The sequence below is a fragment of the Xyrauchen texanus genome, chromosome 15, assembly GCF_025860055.1.
Source record: "Xyrauchen texanus isolate HMW12.3.18 chromosome 15, RBS_HiC_50CHRs, whole genome shotgun sequence".
Classification (NCBI taxonomy): Eukaryota; Metazoa; Chordata; class Actinopteri; order Cypriniformes; family Catostomidae; genus Xyrauchen; species Xyrauchen texanus.
In genome coordinates this window covers 12,128,907-12,146,077 of record NC_068290.1, presented here as the reverse complement: position 1 = coordinate 12,146,077, position 17,171 = coordinate 12,128,907, and the positions used below count along the sequence as shown (strand labels likewise).

The 17,171-nt window shown below is 37.6% G+C and overlaps 1 protein-coding gene across 7 annotated transcripts in view; it reads right to left on the bottom strand.

Annotated features, from left to right (window-relative positions):
- The window catches only part of LOC127656209 (adhesion G protein-coupled receptor B1-like), an 86,713-nt gene that overhangs the window by 31,285 nt on the left and 38,257 nt on the right, over positions 1–17,171 (bottom strand). For all 7 annotated transcript variants that reach the window (XM_052144406.1, XM_052144410.1, XM_052144412.1 and 4 more), the window contains exons 12-16: positions 15,228–15,371; positions 11,303–11,378; positions 8,285–8,387; positions 8,019–8,062; positions 2,792–2,918 (exon numbers count right to left, since the gene is read on the bottom strand). In XM_052144406.1, coding sequence (XP_052000366.1) covers positions 2,792–2,918; positions 8,019–8,062; positions 8,285–8,387; positions 11,303–11,378; positions 15,228–15,371 — 494 coding nt within the window. The remainder of the gene's footprint in view (positions 1–2,791; positions 2,919–8,018; positions 8,063–8,284; positions 8,388–11,302; positions 11,379–15,227; positions 15,372–17,171) is intronic.

Sequence of the window (17,171 nt, the reverse complement as noted above, 5' to 3'; positions counted from 1 at the left end):
TTTGCAGACGTGTCCCGAGCACAAGAAAAAAGTGGTGTGAGAAGAATTGGATGCAATGCTTGAGATGGAATTAATAGAAGAATCCCACAGTGACTGGTCCAGCCAGGTAGTGCTGGTGCCTAAGAGCGACGGGTCAGTCTGGTTCTGTGTGGATTATCGAAAGGTAAATACGGTGTCTACATTTTATTCATATCCAATGTCTCGTATTGATGAACTGCTCGATCGGTTAGCACGTTTTTACTGGATTTGAAAAAGGGCTATTGGCAAATCCCCTTAACCTCAATATCCTATAAGAAAATGGCCTTCTCCACACTGTTCGGCTTACACCAATTCGTGACGCATTTGTTTGGTTTGTTTGGGGGTCCGGCTACGTTCCAGCAGCTCATGGGCCGAGTCCTCAGACCGCACATTGCTTATGCCGCTGCTCATTTAGGCAATATCATTATTTACATTTTTGATTGGCAGCGGCATCTGCAACATCTGAGGGCTGTCCTGAAGTCATTGAGGCGAGCGGGGCTCACGGCAAACCCGAAGAATTGTGCAATTGGGTGGGTGGAGGTACGGTATCTGAACTTACACTTAGGCCATGTGCAGGTGTGGCACCAAATTAATAAATCTACATTTTTTGCAGCCTCCCTGAAACCTAAGACCAAAAGGGAGGCAAGACAGTTCATTTACACAATGATGACTAAGACAATATAGATGTTACAGTTTTATTTTCTGTTAATGCAAAATCTTCTTTAAAGCTGTTTTGAAACAATGTGTGTGAAAGACGCTATACAAATAAAAATAACTTGAATTGACTTCCTGGGGCTGGCTGGCTATGATCATAGGTTTGTACCTAATTATTCGTCTGTTACCAGCTCGCTGTCTGATCTTACTAAAAAGGCAGCAACAGATCCGGTCCAGGGAACGAAGCAGTGTCAACAGGTGTTTATGCAGGTGAAAACTGTACTTTGTGGTGGACTGCTTTTACATACACCTGACTTCTCTTGCCCTTTCATTTTACAGACAGCTGGTTCAGACAGGGAGTTGGGGGCAGTACTCTCACAGGTGATGGAGGTGGAGGAACGGCCAGCGCTGAACATTAGTCAGAAGCTCTCTTTGAGAGAGACACAGTACAGCACTGTGGAGAAGGAATGATTGGCCATCAAGTGGGCCGTCCTCACTCTCTGTTACTACCTGTTGGGGCAGGCGTTCACCATCTGTTTAGATCATGCCCTGCTCCAGTGTCTCCACATTGTGGATCACCCATTGGTATCTGGTGTTACAGCCTTTTAAGTTTGAGGTGGTCCACAGGCTAGGGGTGCAGATGGCTATCACAGATTTCCTCTCCAGAAATGGGGGGGGGGTACCTAGGCCTGAGTCGGGTGGTGAGGGTGTGTGACGAGGGCGTGGTTGAGTGTCCGTCCAGGAGAGGGGAAGCGGTAAGGATTCATTCCTGGGTGACAATTAGGTCTAACAGCTGTTTTTGCAATAATCTGGGAAGAGTGATAAGAGGAGCCCACGCCAGAGCCCAGGGAGAGAAAGAGTGAGTGATGCAAAGGAGTGTGGCGCATTAGAGTATTGACCCCAACATTGAGTTTTATTGTGTGAATAAAGAGTTTAAATATACCTGAACCACTCTTCCTCATTACCCACACAGACCAGTCCTTTTACAGCATTAAAAACACAATCTGAAATGAAGAAGTCGTAAACTGTTTGTTTATGATAACCCTTTTCACTTGGCTTTCCAAATCAAAACAGTGTCACAACAGTGACTTATACTTGAAATAGCCAATATGACACATTTTGGCTCAGTAAATGTGAAACAATGTTGCCTTTGTTTTTGGCCAGTAGGGTGTGAAGCTTCCTTTTCCTCTTATTTTTGCATATCTGGGCCAGGCTGAACAAAGAGAGCGTCATAGCGTCTTCTATAGCTTTAAGAAGTTCCACTGCCCATGCTGTTTCCAGGGCAACTGGTGAATAAACTGCTTCAGAGGCAGTTTCCAGTCTAATAATAACTAATCACACTGAATGAAAATTCCACACAGAGACATTGCCTTTTCCTGCATAAAACCAAGCCAAATCCCAGCATTTTAAAGAAACTCAGAATCAGAAATTCTGCTTTAAAGATCCACATATTATATAGTTATACACAATGACAGCCCTGTAAGGCCCAACTGAACCGATGGTGTACCATTACGATCTATACATTTCACACCAATGAAAAGATCCTATCAACATTATGCAGCTCTAGGAAAATGTGTATGTGTGTGTGTGTGTGTGTGTGTGTGTGTGTGTGTGTGTGTTCACACAGCATAAAATGTAAAATAATTAACGAATGATATACAGTATATGGGTATTTGGAATGTATTTTCACTAATACACATTGCATTTAAGAAATCAGTATACAGTATATAGGTGGAAAAATATATGTTCTTTAGTCAAATGCAGTTTTGTCTACAAACATGCATACATTATAATGCATGCACATCCATTGTATATAAAGCCAGCATGTTTTATACACAAACATAGCTAAAAACGAATTTTGCTATAACATCTATGCATATACGTCTCACATTAAAGACTGAAATATGTCTTAATTTGCTTGCATTAAATCTCCTGTATGGCTGTGGCATGTCGAGGAGAGGAGAGGGGGCAGTGTGTGTGTGAGAGGGATTTGTTGATACATAATGACATTGACGCCTATAACAAAAAAAAGCACTACCTTTATTCTAAAGATGCCACACAAATGCGTCTTTTTACATTCTTCTGAATTAAAGAAAGCGAAAGAAATGGCTCGACTTACCACATCGGGATTAAGGCGTGCTAAAATGGCGAAGGTGGAGAGTCTGTCACACAAGCATTTGGTTGTGCTGGAGTCGACGGGCACGGCTCTACAGCCGCGCGCAGACCAGGAGCCCAGCAACGACGAGCTGCGGAGCGGAGAGAGAAACGAGCGCTCAGTGAGATCAAATCCCTGCGCGATAAAACGGCTATTTCCCCCCCTTAATCCAGAGCACACCGAGCCCGCCTTATATGAGAGCCGGAGCACCAGAAAAGACAGTGGAAAGACAGACGAATAGATGATGTGATGCAGCGCGCACCTCTGCTTTGTGCATGGCCAAGTTCGTAGATACAAAAAAGCAGCCAGAAAATTATGAAAATGTACAAACAAATAATATAACAAATGCCGTTATAGTAAGTATTATGACATACTGTAGTTTCATAATAATAATAATTATAATATGCATTCACATAATATATGTATGTATTATTATTATATTATTATTATTATTATTATTAAATATAACAATAGGCTAATAATAATAATAAAAACAAAAATAATGTTCAATATTCAAATAATACATTTTAGCTTTGGTATTAACTTACAGCTTGTGCATTGCAAAACAGCAAAGACTCCAAAGTACTCATGATCTATACTTTTAGATGGAAGTTCCCAATAGACAGTTTGGGTTTTGACTTTTCACAATGTGCTTAGCCTACAGCCAGGTTTACAAGAGGAGTAAAGCCTCTATTTGTCTGTCAAAACCCTGCAATAATAATAATAATAAAATATAAAATATATTATTATAATTATGCAGCTTTTTGCATGACAAAAAGCAAAGATTTCCAATGTATAATAATAACAATCATCATCATCATCATCATCATTCAAATAATATGTCAGCATATTTTATATTATTATTATTATTCAGCTTGTTGCATTGTCAAAAAGCAAAGGTCTCCCATGTAAAAATCTCCACTTTAAGATGGAAGGACTAATGGACAGTTTGGATTTAGACTTTTCACACTATTGTCAGCCTGCAGCCAGGCTTGCAAGAAAAGTAAAGCACAGTCTCTATTCGCCTGTCAAAACTTTGTAAGTTTATAAAGTGTTGTGAAGAAGTGCAGTGTACTGATATTAAATAGGGCCACTGAGATTTGGAGCACAGCATGTGAAAAATTAATAACAGAGTCATAAGTGATGTCATCATACCCATATCTAACAGACTATCCTGAACATAAAATACATACTTTACACCATGCAGACCTGAATGAATGCCTTTTTTGTATCAGGTCTCGTCTGACTGGGATCTGACCTTTTACATCACAAATGAATTTGCATAACGTTCTAACGTTTTTTAAATTTTTATTGGTTATAGTTACATTTGAATTATGTATCATAATATGTTCCTATAACTAAATATTATAATCTTAAAAAGAAGAGTGGGTGTTAAGACTGCATTGCCACAACTTAAACACTAAAACAATACATTAGCCATTTTATGCTCAAGCTATGTCTGTTTATAGTTTTCATAACTCTGCAGTAGACCCCAAAGCTAAATTAATTTTTGTAATCTTGTAGAACCAAATTTAGTCTCTTTGTTATGCTTCCAAGTACATATGCAATAAAGCAGATGAAAACAACAGCCTATGAATTTCATGAATATAAATAAAAAACTGTTAGGGAATCCATTTTGCTGTTGCCCAAAGCCAGACTGTAATTAGTCCATTCCACCACCTACACCAATTTGAATCTCATCATCTTGATGGGGACCCCTCCTGACAGCGTGATTCGTCTGTGTCTGATATGATGCTCAAATAATTGTAACAAAGACCTCATAATGACATCAATGAAAGTGATATGAAAGTCATATGGAAACGCAAACATACCCGCTCCACGCTCAACTGATCCTAAAAGCAAACCATCAATCATGTAGCATCCCCTTCAAGCAGCTGCAATATGGAGTCAATATACTTACAAAACACACACACACACACACTGCTGTTTTCCACACAAACCTAGGGCTAACCGGCATCAATCCAAACCCACTGTGCAGTAGCGCTCTGCAGTGTCTCAGCCTGGGTTACCCATAATGCACCGGGGCTAGAAAGAGTGCTGAGGGCCAAAGCGTATAGCACTGGAAGCATAGCATGATGCAGCCCCAAGGGAGGGCTCAGTGTTAACATTAGCACATAAACCTGAAACCCAATATATTATCACCCACTGCACAGACACTGTGCGTGATACGATTAAGACTTTGTGTCGACCACACAAATATAAAGACAGCACAGCACGGCTGTGTAATTGGATCACTGGGATTGCAGTCCAGCCATAGAGAGAGCGTGTGTTTGAGGAGAACATGCCAAGTCCAGAGGTGTGAGAAAGACGCCAGCGAGAAAACAAGCCAAGGCTGTGTCACGTAAACAAATGGAAAAAATATTTTCGTCATGTCAATTTTTAACATATGAATATTCAAAATGTCTTAAGCACAGACATGAATGAGAAAGATCATGTATGAACTGGCAGGAAAATGATTGGCAACATGTCGGCTTGTGTCGCTGGCTTGTGATTGAGGTGTGAGTCAACAGTAAGCCCACACTTCTTAAAGCTGTTAAATAAAAGAAAGTCAGTGACAAGGACGCCTCCTCATATTCCAATTTCTCTGCCAAATATGAACTCATTAATCACAGCTGCTGTCCAAGATGGATTTAAATTTTGCGCTGAACACACACCATCCCCCGTTTCCCTTTTCGCTCAATGCAGGCAGATTAAATTTCACTGTCCTCTTTCCTTCTCTCACCCTCTCTCTGTCGGTCCCTTTATCTGACTCCTTTCTAATTTCTTCTTCCACACAGTCACCAGTCTCTCCTTGTTTTTTTTTCTTTTGTTATCAGTGCTGCTTGCCAAGGCAAGAATCTATTATTGCTCATACTAAGGTTTAGGGGTTTCAACAACCCCCTAACCCCAAGTATTAAGCTTGGTTTGTGTTATGGACATGAATGATACCTCAAATCATGCAGCATATTGAGGAGAATTGTGGTATTACTTTTTCTAAGCAATTGGACTTTCAGATTTTTGAATTTCAGATTAGACTTTGACCTTTCACCAGATGCACGAAAAAACGTATTATTATTATTATTTTTTAATAAAAAAAAAAAATCCATAGACATTAAAGGATTTCTAGGGAATTTTTCACATTTATTAGATAGTATAGTGGAGAGGGAGACAGGAAATGATGGCATCGGTAAAGGACCAGGCAAGCATCCTAGTAACCACCCAGATCATCCTAGCAACCTTGTAGAAACACAAAACACCCTAGCAACAGAGTCACACAACACAACAACAACAACAACAACAAAAAACCCACAAAGAACATCTTGCAACTACATAGCAACGCCCTGGCAACCAATCATGCCTTAGCACCATAGCAAGTTTGGAATAAGCAAACACCACTCCCACTTTCTTCAGAAAATGCAAAAACCTATTTTTTTCTTAGATTTTTTTTTTCTTACTCTTTGTCCCCTCCAGGAAAAATATATAAAACTTATTTTTAATGCCCCGTATTATCTATACTGTATGTATCCATCTAAATGCAAATGTTCCACCCACACTGTATTAAGTGCTATGGGCACAGTATAGTTATTCTCAGTTAAGGAAAAAAAAAGTACATGTCAATCTTTTTCTCTCTCTTTCTAACTGCTTTTTCCTCTAACCAGGTTTGTGTTTCTTTTCTCTGTTTAAAATGCAAGAGCATAACGATGGGCACTTTTGACTCTATGGATTTTAATAAAATAAACTCTTTAAAAAAATGTTTTTTACACTCCTAAAAATTTAATTAAATTAAACTAATTTAAATGGTGTAATAATAATGTCCAATATATCGCAGGATACTTTTGTCATTTTGTCAAATTTGTTAACATTTTAATTCTGAATTTCATGAAAATTTCAGCAAAGTGTGATTTCCATCATATCTCAAATTATGTGGCAAGTTCAATTGCATTCTGTGATGGTAATGACAGTGATGGAAATTATATTTTTGGAATACAAATTTTGACTTATCTGTCTTACGAAGGCTAATTTTAAAGCTTGAATTTAAGTTACCGTAAATACATACAATTAAATATTATTTTTTAACTAGCATAATTTGACAAAATTAAAGCTTGATTGGAAATTACACAAGAAAACAACATTCTGTTCAAGTGATGTTTGTTTGTTTCATGTCCCATATTTCATCTCAAGCATGCTCTTTACTGACACTGTTATCATCTTTGTATAAAACTTTGAATGGTTGAATGGAAATGACACTTAACTGGAGAATAGTTGAAATTTTGGTAAAAACTGATAATTTCCACACAATATATATTAGAATGGTTTCAATCTTTGTTTCGGTTATAATTGATTGAAAAATGTATCATTCATATTTTTGGATGAGCCTTTATATTTTAAGATTACAAAAAATAACATATATATATATATATATACCTAAAAAGCATCTGAAAAAAGCACAAAAAAAAATATATGAATGCATGGGAAAATAGTTTTCAAGACAGTTTTAATGAGATCTTAATATAAATATATATATATAATAAAAACAAATCTGTTTGTCTTAATAAAGATCAACCCCTGTAACATAAAATTGCCCTATATTATAAAATAGCTCTTTGGCTGAACATGATTCAATTGTGGACAGTGGTTCCACGTGTTTGACGATTTCATGTGTAGCATCTACCTGTCTTCATCATTAGTTCAGGCTCCACTCTTCACCATAATAGTTACCCCCAAAAGTCCAACATAACAGAAACACTTCTAAATCCCAACATAACATATTAAACAAGTATCCTTCATTTTTCTCAAAAACACATAAAATAACACTTAATTTTAACATTTACTCTTCCTATCGCATGCCATGCAAAGCCCAGTTTCATCAGTGCTACATTAACAACATAAAAAGTATTCATGTGGTCTCAACTCCTCAACTCAGTGTCTGAGTGGAGCTAGTGCTGGGTCAACTCAAGGTCCATGCAACAGTATCTGCAGCATTTAGCATCATGGCATGCTCTGTTAATTACGTTTCATCAGTGTTTTAACATTATACAGTATATTTTCACAAATACTTTAACAACATACCATATATTCTCCCTCTATAACCTTTGAAAATACACCCTACTGTGTCACTGTGTGACTCAAGATTCATCTTAAAAGCTCAGCAGACAGCAAAAACATTTTAAGTCAATAAACAGGTTCTCACCTGTCATTCTCATCCCAGGAAATGCAGGTTTGGTTTATGGTACCCTGTGGAGAGAGTTGGAGGGTGAGAGAGAGGGAAGGATGTAACAACTTGCAATTGTGCCTAGCCAATATTTATATGACTAAAACAATCAGATGGTGTTGTCTTTATGAATTAATATCAATGCGTCAGAGAGAAACAGTTTTGTATTCATAATTTAAATAATATTGGAATGCGACTGTAAACATATCCCCGTTCAGGTCAGTTTAAATGTCAGGCTGACTTACATTGTATAGGTGGGAGAACTCAACCTCTAGTGGAGTTGAGAGGGAGCTTGGGGTGGGTTTGATTGTCACAGAGATCACCTTGGAGTTCAGCACTGTGCTATTTCTGTCAAAATCAAAGAGAAGCATGACAGAGAATATGAGGAGAACTGCAAAAATCACAGGGGGGAAAAGAGATGAGGTAATGGCCTTGAAAATCAAACCAGACAATTTCCCATATAATAGGCATTAATAAAAAAAAACATTCTTTACAATCCATTGGTTAGTAAACATACATAACATACATGCACATTTACCCGCCTACATATACATAACAGTATACCTTCTCTTTCCACCCACTGCTTTTGCCTTTCCAATTAAGTCACAAAAAGTGTTTGAAAAATGTTTGAGTCATCTGTTTCAAAATCACCACATTCCAGGAAATGAAAAACAGACAAATGAAGGATGATGAGCAGAGAGAAACAAAAAGAAAAACTACCATCTATTCTGCAAAGGATGGAGGGGTGAACCTTGCCTCTTAATATCACAGACATTTTAATAAGCTTAAAGGGATTGTTCACTCAAAAATTTTAATTCTCTCATCATTTCCTCACCCTCATTCATCCCAGATGTATATACTTTATTTCTTCTGCAGAACACAAACAAAGATTTTTATAAAACATATCTCAGCTCTGTAGGTCCATACAATGCATGTGAATGGTGGTCAGAACTTTGAAGGTCCAAAAAGCATATACAGGATAAAAGTAATCCATACAACTCCAGTGTTTAAATCCATATCTTCAGAAGCAATATGATAGATGTGGTTAAGACACTGATCAATATTTTTTATTGGTCTGTCTATCTATCTATCTGTCTGTCTCTGTCTGTCTGTCTGTCTGTCTGTCTATCTGTCTTTTTGTCTGTCTAATATTGCCTAATATTGTGTAGGTCCCCTACTCAAACCAGCCCATCTGGCACCAACAATTATGCCATGGTCCAAATCACTGAGATCTAATTTTTTCCCCATTCTGATGTTTGATGTGAACATTAGCTGAAGCTCCTGACCCGTATGTGCATGACTTTATACACTGCACTGTTGCCACATGATTGGCTGATTAGATAATCGCATGGATGATTATTGGTGCCAGATGGGCTGGTTTGAGAATTTCTGTAACTGCTGATATCCTGGGATTTTACAGTCTCTAGAATTCACTCAGAATAGTCCCAAAAACAAAAAACATCAATTGAGTGGCAGTTCTGTGGATGGAAATGCCTTGTTGATTAGAGAGGTCAACAGAGAATGGCCAGACTGGTTCCAACTGAAAAAGTCTACGGTAACTCAGATAGCCGCTCTGTACAATTGTGGTGAAAAAAATAGCATCTCAGAATGCTATTTTGGCAGTGCTGTTTCGGCAGCACGAGGGGGACCTACAGAATATTAGGCAGGTGGTATTTTTTTGTATTTAAAAAATGTCTGAATCTGAATTTTGCCAAAACACACCTTGATGATCCTCAAAGCTTTTGGGAAAATGCTCTGTGGACTGATGAGTCAAAAGTGGAACTATTTAGAAGACGAGTCCCGTTACATCTGGAATTAATCAAATACAGAATTCCATCCCAAAAAAAAAATCATACCTACGGTCAAGCATGTTGGTGGTAGTGTGATGGTGTGGGGATGCTTTGGAGCTTCAGGGCCAACATCAATTCTACATTCTACCAGAAAATCCTAAAGGAGAACATCTGGTCATCAGTCCGTGAGTTGAAGCTCAAGCTGGATTATGCAGCAAGACAATGATCCAAAGCATAGGAGTACTGTAAGTACACCTCTGAATAGCTCAAAAGAAGCTAATATAAAGTTTTGGAGTGGTCTAGCCAAAGTCTTGTTTTGAACCCGATTGAGATGCTGTGGCAGGACCTTAAACTGGCAGGTCATGCTCAAAAACCCTCCAATGTGCTGAACTAAAGCAGTTCTACAAAGAAGAGTGGGCCAAAATTCCACCACAGCATTGTGAAAGAGGGATTTCCAGTTATCGGAAGCATTTGGTTGCAGTTATTGCTGCTAAAGTTGTCAGAACCAGCTATTAGGTTAGGGGGCAGATAGTTTATATAGGTGATATATAGGTTGGAATACCTTTTTGCTTCAATAAATGAAAGATATTTTTGAAAACTGTATTTGTGTTTACTCAGGTTGCCTTTGTTGCTGTCTTATATCTATATCTATATATTTAGTATGAAAAAACACAAAAATAGGAGAAATCAGGAAGGGGGCATATACTTTTTCCTAGTATATATGATTCACACTAGATGAAGATTCTAGTTGTATCAGTAACCTAATAAAGGCTGTTTTAATCTACATTGAGAGGGTCCCTTCATGGGGACTGCTATGTTATGATCACATGACCAGCCAAATACTACTTACTTATTAGACACTTTCATTTATGGATTAAATTAATCATGGCTGACTGTAAATAGTAAATTTTTACAATGGCATCTTTAATTGAAAACAATTGCGTTTGAATGATGCTGCATCCAGGCCTCCAGGTGTCAGTGTAAGTCCAAGATGACATGAACAAAAACTTACTGAGTGCACCTTTAACCACTGGAGTCATGTAAGTTACTTTTATGCTGCCTTTAAGTGCTATTTGGAATAGCCACCATTCACTTGCATTGTATGGAGCTCCAGAGCAGAGATATTTTTATAAAAATTGTTGTTTGTGTTCTGCAGAAGAAAGAAAGTCATATACATCTGGAATGGCTTTAGGGTGAGCAATTGATGAGAGAATTTTCATTTCTGGGTGAAGTGTCCCAATAATGGTAAAGTGAGGATATTTGGCACAACATGGAGCTCCAAAACAATGACTTGATGTTTCAAAACAAGTTTCCCAAACACTCCATTAGCACCATCCACTGGTTTTTGGATAAACAGGTTGGTCAAATGTTGAGCAAATGTTACCATATTGGACTGTTCAAAACAAACAGAACAATACTTTAGCATTGATTTAAATTGTAATTTACTATGGGAGTTTTTGATTGAAGTCTCACCTCTGTAGAGAGAGAATACTGCCCAAGTTTCTGTAGAGTACAATGCCAGTCACAAAAGCTGATGCATCGTCTTCATCTGTAACACAAACATATATAATAGATATAGGCATATCACATTCCTCCAAAAACAGCCATAAAGCAATGTGTTGAGGAAAAGAAAAGCTATAATAGAGATCACTTGAGTGGTATGTATTGTGTTGTTTGTTGAAGAGCAGTGTCGAGTAATGAAACCCTTCATTTAGAGAACTGTAATGTAACTGTAGGCGAGATTGCAGGTTACTCTTTTGCTCTCTCTCACCTTCTCTTCCCTCCAGCTTCTCACCACAGATTTGGCCCACATGACTGATGCTTTCAAATATATGTTTACACACACCTTCATTACATACACACAAACAAACACAAATGTGCAGACATACACTGACATTCATTTATACAGCCCTCAAGTAGAGACAGAAATATCGTAATTACCCAATACGTGTAAATGAATGACCAAGGGTAGTCGAAACTCAGAATCCTCAATACCTCAATACTCGAGTTGCTAAGATGTTGTGACGTATGTTTCCCATGAAAGAAGAAAGCTACTCTACTGAAGTGGCTAGTAAATAATTTTGTAAAGTAATTTCAATTTAAGTGCTGTATTCAATGATATTAAAGCTGAAGTGTTTCATTTCTGTGACACTAGCGTCAAAATAAATTTAAGCGCATTGAAAGCCATCAACAGATTTAGTTTATCGAGGTTAAGGTCCTAAATGGTTTAAGCATAAACCGATCAACATATGTAGATTTTTGCCCATTTTGCATTGCATGTAAACATCTTCACCAGCATTTTTACCAGCAAGTGTTATGCGCATGCCTATTAACTCTTTGACATTAAAAGCAGAGGCTAATCAGATTAGCCTCATGTAACCGTTTTTTTTTTTTTTTAATTTTTAAACAAGCTGATCTTTGGTAGTTGTGAATTGGTGTGCATGTAAACATAAATTATTTATCGAAAAATTACACACATCAGCTTTAATTTGTTACAAAAACTAAACTTATAATCAACTGTAGTCTCTCCAAGGCAAATGACTCACCCTTTACGGACTGCTTTATGCAAAATAATTAATTATTTGTTATATATCATGTATAATCATATAGGTTGTGAAAAATCAGAAGATGCATTCACAAATCTTAACCTCTGGTACAACAGAAAAAAAAGAGCTTTTGCCATTGTTTTTTTTCTCAGCAAAGTTTTGTGCTTCTAAATAACATTACGGCTAGTTGTTCTGTTTGGTTCTGAACACATTACACAGATTTAATGGAAATTATGCTTATTTTTTTTTTTTTATTGAAAATTCAGTTACTCCTGTAAATGTGTTGTGGATAGTTGCCATGGTTGCTATGTGGTTGCTATGTGGTTGCTAAGGTGCCCCCGGTGTTTTTAGCATGCTGTTTTGCAGGTTGCTATGGCTTTTGGGTGGTTTCTAGGTGGCTGCCAGTCTATTTCCGTATTTTGTTTTCTGATTTGATCGTGTGTCATGCCATAATAACGCCTGCCCAAATCAGATGTAGGATCTTCCCAGGTGCATAAAAAGTTCACACATACAGTTCTGTACAAAAGTATTTTGACATTTGTGACATTTGTCTCAATTATATCTTCAGCTTTAGTGTGTCAATAGGAAATATAAACGTTAGAGTCCCAAAACATTACTATTATAAATAGAATAGAATAGATGAACAGGGAGCCCTTTAACAGGTGGCATGGCCCCCACAGAGCATCTAGTCAGTCTGTGATTACATGAAGATACAGAAGCAGTTGAGACAGCCAAAATAGATAGAAGAACTGTGGCAAATTCACCAAGAAGCTTGGGACATCCTATCTGCCAGCAACCAAGAAAAACAGTGTCTAGGCAAAGGTGGACACACCAAATACTGATTCAGCTTTTTTGTGTTTAATGGACTTTGTATGAAATTAATTTATAAATAAAAAAACTATTTATAGCATTATTTTTGAAGAAATCCTCACAATGCAACATTTTTCAAAAGTGCCCAAAACTTTTGCAGAGTATTGTACATGCACAGATACGTGCTTAATGGTGACACACATTGGAAATGCCTGTTGGTTTGCTATGAAAAGGCCATATTTCCAGCACTAATGAAGAGATTAAAGCAGCTTAAAAGGTATGCGTGAGATGGAAGGGCAGAGGTCCAGCCTCTGTCACACTCACTGCATCACTGTCGAAGAACAGTGGACAGCAGGATCTCCTAAAACAATGCATACACACACATAAAGTCCATCTGGTCTTCTAGCTACATTGCTTCAGCTCATGCAAAAACATGTGGACTAGAGCCTGGCAGACTGGCATATGCTGTAGGGCGAGAGAGAGAGAAAGAGATGGTGGGGGTGTGCCAGGCAGCGGGCAGAGGCCACAGCTCCAGGCAGCTCCAGCTGAGCTCCCATGGGCAAGAACATAAGAGTTATGAAGGCGGGAGGGTGTGTGCGTGTGACTGTTTTGGACTCCCTCGGGGTAATTGTGTTTTTGCTTGCCGCCTTCCCCAAGCATGTCTACCAATATGCCATGGCCACAGCCACAATTATGCAAACAGATGAGACCTGAGGGGGCATTTATCTGCAACACAGCGTACTGAAGGAATGTTCATGCTATTTAGGGGACATTAGAAAGCACTAACATGATATGCTGGTTGGGCACAGCTTCCACACATAAGGTACTTTATATCAGTCCGCCTGGATCAAAGTAATGTATACAAGGTATTGAGTTAATATGACGAGCACTTTTGAGGATGAAAAAATCATTGGATTTTCCAAAGTTTGCTAGGTTAGTGCCATTTGTTTGTAAGATATTAAGAGTTTTGTTTGAGGCAAGTAAACTAGATATCGACAAGATAAGATGCTTTCTTAGTTATGTCTGTGAAATAGTCTGTACTTATTTTCTGTACTTTACTTAGACTTTCTACACATTATTTACATACATTTTTCTATGCCAGTCTATTTTTATGGTATTGTATATCTCAGATAATCAACTAAACAGCACGTAGGGACAACACGAACTGTGACAGTTTGCTTTATATGTCAGTGAGACAGCTCTTCCTGTCTAAGTGCGCGGTTGTTGGTCAGAAAAAGCTATATACAAGACTAGGATGAGATAGTTTAGTCTACTTTGTGGAAGTGTGCATGTTTTCCATCAGAGTCTGTCAAATCCCTCTCTCTTCATATCCACCAGAGGTCATTTGCCTCATCCAAAACCATTGTTAATATAAACGCTCGTCTCAGCATGTCCTATGCTTGACGACCTGTCAGTCTGCCACTGGTGGCATGGCAACAGATCTCCCAATGGGAGGGGGAATTAAACTTAATTGCTCTTGATTGGCTCCTGCCACCTCATGATTAAGTAGCAACTCCTCTATTAGCATAGTCACGGGGAAGGATCTTCTTTAAAGGTCTATAAAGTCGGACATGATGTACATTACACAGGCTATAGCAATCTACTTTCCTACCTAACTTTCTGTCTAGATGATTTGTTTATAAACAGAGTTTCATATTAGAGCTAGTACATAATTTTTTATATTAGCGCTTTTTGCTGCTTTTATTGAGAGAGCCAGTAGAGGGGAGACAGGGAATTATTGGGAATAGAATCTGCATGCAAGGCAAGATTTGATTCTGTGCTTCCCACATGAGCAAAAAGGCTTAATGCATCTGGATCAGATGAGCTAAATGCTAAGTCACACCTCTGACAAGCCAGCACAAGCCAGGGGAGAATTGACATGCAATGCAGGCAAGATACGTACCTGTGCAATTCTCATGAGCACCAAGTGTCAATGTGTCTGGAGCACATTTTTGTGTGCAATTAATGCCAGAGTGTGTTTACTACTTAGTCAAAGTATGTGTATGTGTGTAAAGTTGTGCATGATTCTATTTGTTTCTTACCTGTTTTTTCAGTGACCAGGATGTTTTTGGCCACTCTAACTTTGTCCTCAGAATTGCGAGCCCAGTCCACCATCCCCCTCCATCCCTTCATAGGAAAATTGATATCTGTATTTCCGGCGACAGGACGCTTGTGAATACTCAACACTGGAGGGAAAACCCACAGGGAACAGTGAGAACATCAAAATACTGACTGCGTAGAGGTTACATCTTAACAAGAGTGTCATGATGTTAGAAGACTCTATAGTACAAACTCTCTTAGCTCAAATTATTTGATTATTTTTTTAATATCTGTCTTTTATTGCTAGCTATGCAAATATTATCTATACAGCTTCAAACTAACCACACTTCCATTATTTGGAGCAAAAATGATGCACTAATAAAAATAATAATAATACTTATAAAAGATCTTGCATTTTTATTGTATAAAGTTTTGTCCATTAATTTGTTTTATTATTAATTATAATGTATATTCATTGTTATTTTTGTGCTATTGTTTCCTTTATATGTAATTGTCTCTAAATTATAATTAAATTGATTTATTGTTTGTAACGCTTTCTTAGATATATCAAATTACAAGAACAAAGGGAGTTTGGAGAAGGTAGATCACAAACAATATTCAAGGAACATAAAACCTTGATTCGTTTTCTTCTTCTTTTGGATGCTCCCATTAGGGGTTGCCACAGCAGACCAACTGTGATCCACATATTTGACTTAACACAGGTTGTACGCCACGCACTCACACCTACAGGGTAATTTTGGAGTCTCCAATTCACTTTACCTGCATGTTTTTGGACTTGTACTGAAGCACCTGGAGGAAACCCCCCACATTAACATGGGGAGAACATGCAAACTCAACACAGAAAGATAGAGTTAAACCAGGTCTTGAACCCGGGACCTTCTTGCTGTGAACAAAAAAACGCCACAAAACCTTGATACATTTTGTTTCTCAAGTAAATTCATTTATTACAATTCAGTTAAAATATATTTTTATTTAAAAAATATATATTATATTCTTCCTTCTCCTAAAATCCTTAATTCCCTTTTCTTTGAATTAATACCAGTGTTTGTTTTAATTCAATGTCCTTCCCTTACTCTAATTCATAATTTAAATTTGTATTGAACTTAACCCTATTAATTTTTAACCTCCTTCTTTTTCTAATCCTATTTTATTATTTTATTTAACCCCCTTCCCTAACCCCAAATCTAATCCTTACCTCTTTTTTTTCCTAAACCCAATTTCTCTTTTAATTTGGTCTTAACCCTATTATTTCTAACTGTTTTCTTTTCCTAACCATAATTCTTTTATAACCCTGCCCCTACCCTAACTCTAATCCTAAACCTTTTAATTTTCTTTCTGTCCTAACCCAATCATTTTTTACATCCCTCCCCTCTTTCTTTTATCTAAATGATCCCCTTATTCTAAAAAATATTTGTATCTTGTGACAGATACGTATATAATATATATAAAATAATGAATATTCATTCCATTACTTTTGAGCTTTCATTATACTGTTTGATAAATTAGGAGGGATGGAAGGAATGGTGCTAACTGGAAATATTAAATAGTTAACTTCATTTCTTGATTGACTCATTTATTAAATTCTCGTTCCAGATGATCCATGTAGTTCTTATCTTATTAAAGGTTTTAAACAATTTGAGGATTGTTGACTTTTTACCTGTCATTTTATTATTATTTTTTTCTGTTAACTCACAATTTGATATGGGAGGTGGCAGTGGCGATTTCTCAAGAGCCAGCAAAGCCTTCTAGTTAGAAGACCTGGGGAATGTGAGGTGTGTGCCCATACATTTCTGACCTTTTCGAACTTAATTTTGAACGAACGAAGGAACGAAGGAACAAACTAACTAACTAACTAACTAACTGTGACAGGGCGGAGGGCGGGCCAGGTCGTGATTCTACACACCCGGCCCCTTATCAGGCTAATC